The 6,108-nt window shown below is 42.6% G+C and overlaps 2 protein-coding genes across 2 annotated transcripts in view; one reads left to right on the top strand and one right to left on the bottom strand.

The window, feature by feature from the left end:
- The window catches only part of LOC106525380 (A disintegrin and metalloproteinase with thrombospondin motifs 15), a gene marked incomplete in the record, with an annotated part of 27,159 nt that overhangs the window by 5,869 nt on the left and 15,182 nt on the right, over positions 1-6,108 (bottom strand).
- Positions 152-2,684, top strand: gas1a (growth arrest-specific 1a). The gene has a single exon (XM_014019607.1). It carries the CDS (start codon positions 649-651, stop codon positions 1,453-1,455), a length of 807 nt encoding a protein of 268 aa, XP_013875061.1. The 5' UTR covers positions 152-648; the 3' UTR covers positions 1,456-2,684.

The raw sequence follows: 6,108 nt of genomic DNA, 5'->3' as shown, positions 1-6,108 counted from the left end.
CACACACACACACACACACCGCCCTCCCCTCCTCTCAGTCTGAACTCCCGCCCATTCCTACGTACGAGCCTTCAACAAGTTGCCGACCAATGAGAAGGGTCTCACTAATGTATGCCGGGGGGGCTGAGGGCAGGAACAGGGTTGAGGGTAGAAGACCACTTTACGACCTACAAGAGTTGCTGTTTTTTTTATTTCTCCACGCACTATTTGTTTGCAGTCCCGTGCGGACAAGTACAGTTTAATGGTCCTGCGCGCGCTCCAGCGGAGGACACTCGGGWCTTGTCCGCCTTTGATCGTCGGCTCTCTGAGGACGCAGAGCGCAGCGAGGACCCGCTGCGCTGCCTGGAGCCAGTTGCTTCATGAGCTCAGAGTCGCTCGGATGTTATGAACTTTTCSTTTTGGGAGAACTTTTCCTCCAGTTCTACTTCTGGTTCTCCCGACCTTGAATCGTGATGTAGCGGATGGGTTCGGTGAAGAATCCGGCTCAAACGGGTCAGATCTGACGGCTTTATGGAGCTGGGATTCCACAGCGCGGTGCCAGCCCGTTGAACGCCCCCCACACACGGGCCTGTCGCACACCATCTGCCCTCTCGGAACCACTCTCCAGCGTGGACTGATGTCCGTGGAGGCGCTGCGCAAGTTTTGCTGATGCCGCTTCTGGGAGCTGGAACCATGGACGAGTCGGCGCGGACCGTCTGCAGACCCGTTTGGCCTCTGGGCTGCCTGCTTCTCGTTTTCGGCTCCCTATCCGTGGCGTCTCCGTCCCACCACGGCCGGCGGCTGATCTGCTGGCAGGCCATCATGAACTGTCAGGCAGAGCCCGAGTGCGGTTACGCGTACGAGCACTACAGCCGCGCGTGCGGCCCGGTCCTGAGCGGCCAGAAGAAGAGGTGCCCCAGCCACTGCATCTCCTCGCTCGTGCAGCTCAACCTGACCAAAAACGGCCCGGCCCTGGAGGAGTGCAGCTGCGGCCACGACCCGCTGTGCGTCAGCACCAAGCGCGCCATCGAGCCGTGCCTGCCCAGGACTACCAGCACGGGCTGCACGGAAGCCCGGCGCCAGTGCGAGCGGGACCGGGAGTGCAGCTTCGCCATGCAGGACTACCTGCACCACTGTGGCAAACTTTTCAGCGGGGCGGTGTGCACCAACGCCTGTCGGAACGTCATCGCCAACATGCGTAAAATCCCCAAAGCGCAGAAGCTGGACACTTGCGTTTGCGACGGGGCGGAGAGGAACATCTGCGAGTTCGTGAAGAACTCCATGAAGACGCTGTGCTACGACGACCCGGATCTGTACGACGACGGCAGCGCCTCCGAGGACGACGATTACGGCGGCGACGACGGAGACCCGCCGGAGCTGCCGAGCAGGGCAGTGGGGAGCGGAGCCCCTCTCCCTGCAGCCCGCTGGGCTCCGACRCTGCCGGCATCCATCTTGGCTCTGCTGCTCCTCTTTTAACCCACGTCCTTAAACTTTGGCCCGACTSTTGTCTGACTTTAAAGCTCACAGACCTGAAGCCTTTGCAGACTAAAGGTGTGTGTGTGTGTGTGTTTTTCACCCGCAGCCAGGCCTTCTTATTCAAACATCTGGATATTTCTATGCAAACAAGAACAGATGAGAACGAGGCTGCGCTCTTATCACACCACTTCACAGCTGGAGCTTTCTGCTTATGAGATAAGCTAAAACTTTTAAAGTAATGGACACTCTTTTGGGTTTGTTTGTTTTTTTGTAACAAATCAGCTTAAATCCGTGTACTCACTCAGCTGTGCACTGCCAATACTTTTATAAAATGAAAACTATTTTTCTATGACGCACAGCRGCCATCTGGCACCAGATCAGATTTTACAAGTATTTAATGTTCCATGAACTTGTAAATATGTTAGGAGGTAAAGTGAAACAGTAATTTATTACATGGCTCCTTGTTGCAAATCCAAATAGTCATTGTGTATATAAAGATTCCAGCTTTAAAGGGAAGTTATTTTGAAGTTAGTGTACATTCACTGTAAATATAGTTTTTTTTTTCCTCCAGAGAATCTTTTATGTTTTAGGCTATGAAATGATTTATTCACGATGTAAAGTCTAGATTAAGAAAATGTCTAAATCCACTGTAAAACTGCCTTAATGATATCCCTTTTGACAGAAGGCATAAAGGAAACTTGAAGATGAAAATCTGTGACTGTGAGTCGTTTTGTTGAATCGTGCCACATGACTTCATCGACAGTGTTGGATCAGATAGAAAGTGGAGTCTTGTCAAACGGTCTTTAATGAGTCGGAGATATTTATGACACTTTTTATTTTGTAGCTCAGTCACTTTGAGCTCCAGTAAAACAACAACAACAACAACAACAAAATGTGGCACTTTTGCTTTAATAAGCAGGACAGTAAATCTTGGGACTGGTTATTACACTGCAAAGCTCTTCAAAAGACCAAGAAAAAAAAAGAAAGTATTAAGATTTTATTATTTCATTCCTTTAAGTTGCATCAGTGTGGAGTCAAGTCGCTTTCTGCGGGATGACAGTGTTGTAAATCAGAATGTTTTTATTGTCCACGACTTCTCGTCACCATTAAAAAAAAAGAAGCGATGAAAGGAACTTTTATCCATGTTTTGTTGACAATTGCTGAGTTATCCCTCCAGCAGATTTCCTGTATTTTAATGGAATAAAATGCTTTTATTTTGATGGAATGCACTCAGATCTGTGAGATGTTTGTATTGCTGTGTCTACACACTCATACACACACACACACACACACACACACACACACACACACACACACACNTGATGTGACTGTTCTATAAATCAAGTGGAATGAAATTAGAATGAAACAACACTGAGTGAAGTAATATTTTATGGTAAATGTGGAGAATCAAATGTGATGGGGAAACTGGAAGTTGGTTCCACAAGAGAGGAGCTTGATAACTGAAAGCTCTGCCTCCCATTCTACTTTTAGAAACTCCAGGAACCACAAGTAAACCTGCAGTCTGACAGTGAAGTGCTCTGTTAGGAAAGGATGGAACAATAAGATGTTTAATATATGATGGAGCTTGGTTGTTAACAGCTTTGTGTGTTAGGAGGAATATTTTAACAAGTTACCTTTAGCATCTGACATTCCTGAAACACGTCACTGTGTTGCTGTGGCTTCATGTGCTGCTCACAGCATGTCTGCAAGACTGCTTTGAAGTAGTTGGATTAGTGTATTTAAATAGTTTTAACTGAAAGTCTAAAGTACAGTGTGCCTCCTTTAGCTGAGCAGCTCTTTAGCTGTAAACACATTTTGTATGAATGTGAACACTAAAGGAGAATGAAGCTTCAGCATCACACATGTAATCTAAAACATTAGATTAGATAGGTTTGACCTGAGTCTTAAAAAGAGTCATGAACACAAATTCTGACCAGTTTTGTCCATTTTTTGTACCCAAGCTTTGAGAGAAATACTGTAGTATTTTTCTGCCCACTAACAATATTCTTAAAATAGTGTTTTTTTCAAGACTAATCAGAAGAAAACATTGAAATGTGCCTGTTTCATCACTGCCTCCTCATTAGATCATGACATATAAAAATCTCTTGGGGAAATTAAAGAACTACAGTATATTTGTGCCTCAGTTATAACTTAAATACACACTGTGCTTATTTCATGATTTGCTCAATATTTCACTTTCATTACATGTTTCACAAACTGATAAACTCAATGAATGTGCTAACAAATATATGCTTTCATGCATCCACACAGATTACAATATTATCCGGTTTTCATCAAAAATATTTATTAAGGAAAAAGTACACACAACCCTACCCAATAAAAGCATTTAACACTTTTAAAAACTTCAGCAACCTCTAAAACGTCCAGTTTTAGTCAATGTGCATGTTGTGATGTAGACTACAATACAGACATTTTCTGCAGTTCTTTCAGAAATGATCTATTTTAGTTTAACATCACAAATGTTTAAAACCACAGTACATACAAATAAAGTTTTGTGTTTAGTAAAGACCAGGCCTTTGTGTTAACAGCTGTGTTCATGTTACCTGTAAAACATCAGCTGTGTGGGAAAAGCTTCCTTTGCACAACTTTTGTAAAATATTAATGAACACATGAAAAACTGAAGCTCCAATCATGATTTAACACATCATTAAATGCTTTTATTTTGCTTTATTTTATATAGCTAAGTAAATGTATACATAGTATACAAAAAAATAACAAACTGGTGAAAACAACAACATCTGTACAGATGATCCCTCTGAACAAATGAACAGGTTTTTCTATTAAAATAAGCTGAGACACAACAAACAACAACACAAACATTACACACATCAGTGATAGATGATACATTTACATTAAAACTCTGTCTAATTGTATAAAGATGAATCAAGAAAGATGACACAACTAAACTAGATAAATTTTCTAATATTTTACCACTGTGACACATTCTTCTGGAACAATATGTAGGAAAAACAGAAAGATGTGTTAAATACTTTAAGTTGAATTTCTCTGGACTTAGTAACAGAACTGCTGTAAATTCCTGCTTTATTTGGCTTCAGCTGAACACTGAAGACAAAACAAAGGCAAGACGTGTACAAAGGATTAAACTGTATAAGCTTTATGACTCATGAGGATGAAGATCAGAAATGTAAACAGCTTGGTGGCCTGGAAAACACATAATAACAAATCACATTTCAACACACAGCTCGGACAACAGAGCAGAGAATTTCACCAACAAACTTGTTTTACTTCTTCAGTTTCTTCCTGACGTTATTCTAATCCTTTCAACGCTGTAGCAAACAGGTCAACAGTGAAAAGTTCTTCAATGAAAAACTTTCATAATTTTAATGGGATTTAAATTTCCTTTTTTAAAGGTCACTATGACATTGACATTTTTTTTAATTGAACCTGGACAAAACAACATGGAATTACAATAAACAAAACTGAACGCAGAAGAAATATCATCTCATTGATAATAATAGAAATAAGTTGTTTTGTTGAGCGGTTACATCAGGATCTTCTCCAGCTGACACTGATGAAAGTCACTGCAGAATACACCAGGTCTGCAGCTCAAACAGGACCTTTATACAACTGCAGGACCACATGATCAAGATGGCGGCGGTGGCGTCAGATGTATGTAGCTGTGCAGTATCGCTGCAGGAAAATACATCCCATTTGTCTTTACAGGCATCTGCAGGTCTGTTTTTGACCAAATGTACCTCAGCTTTAGTGTTGCTGTTACTCTGTATGCTACATAAACTGAAGATCAAAGACACAAATGACATCATTTTGGAAAAACAACAGCACACAAGCATCCTATGGCGTGTATACAAGCATGGACCATAAGTTATCCTAACTTTGGTAAATATCATCTACCTTGCTGGTTGGGCTGGTTTCTCCTGCTTGCTGCTGTTGCGGCGTGTCTCGGTGGAGTGGCGGATGTGGATGGAGTCCCTCGGCCCTCAGATTGTCCCTCGTGTTTGGACGGAGCACCTGGGGTGGACTTGCCGGCCTGGACGCGTGGCGGTGGGAGCCGGGACGGAGCGACTAATCTAACAAGTGAGGCGTACCAGCTTCCCTGTTGTCTGTTTGGATCAACATCAGCCGTGCCCTGTTTTTCTGTTGAGGATCAAACTGGAGCTACTGGTTTTGGTGAGCATGCTGGTGTCCGACATGGTGGGAACCATGTTATTCAAGCCTTGAAGTGTGCATAATTCAGTGAAGAAAAGAACAGCAAGCTACTGACTGGCTTCAGAACCTCACCTGATCAGGTAGTAATTTTGGGCCAATGTTACTGTTTTTCATCAGTGGACAAAAGACATTAGTGCTAAAGGCACGGATATAACAGACTCTGTTTTAACCAGTCAGAAACAACATTTGTTTAATATTCTTTTAGTCATTGGAAATATTGAACTTAATCCAGGTCCAGATAAAAATGTTTTTATGTCCACTTTTTTATATTTTATGGGATTTTATACATATGTTTTTAATAATTATCTTGACCTGGGTTTGTGCACAGGTGTATCTTTATATAAATCCAACTCAATTACAGTCTACACAGGGATCTATACTGTATATTATATCCTGAAAAGATTAGACAACCTCCTGTTAAGTCAAGTCTGAACACTACATCAG

Source organism: Austrofundulus limnaeus, unplaced genomic scaffold (genome assembly GCF_001266775.1).
Source record: "Austrofundulus limnaeus strain Quisiro unplaced genomic scaffold, Austrofundulus_limnaeus-1.0 Scaffold224, whole genome shotgun sequence".
NCBI lineage: Eukaryota > Metazoa > Chordata > Actinopteri > Cyprinodontiformes > Rivulidae > Austrofundulus > Austrofundulus limnaeus.
This window is presented reverse-complemented; position numbering and strand designations above follow the sequence as displayed.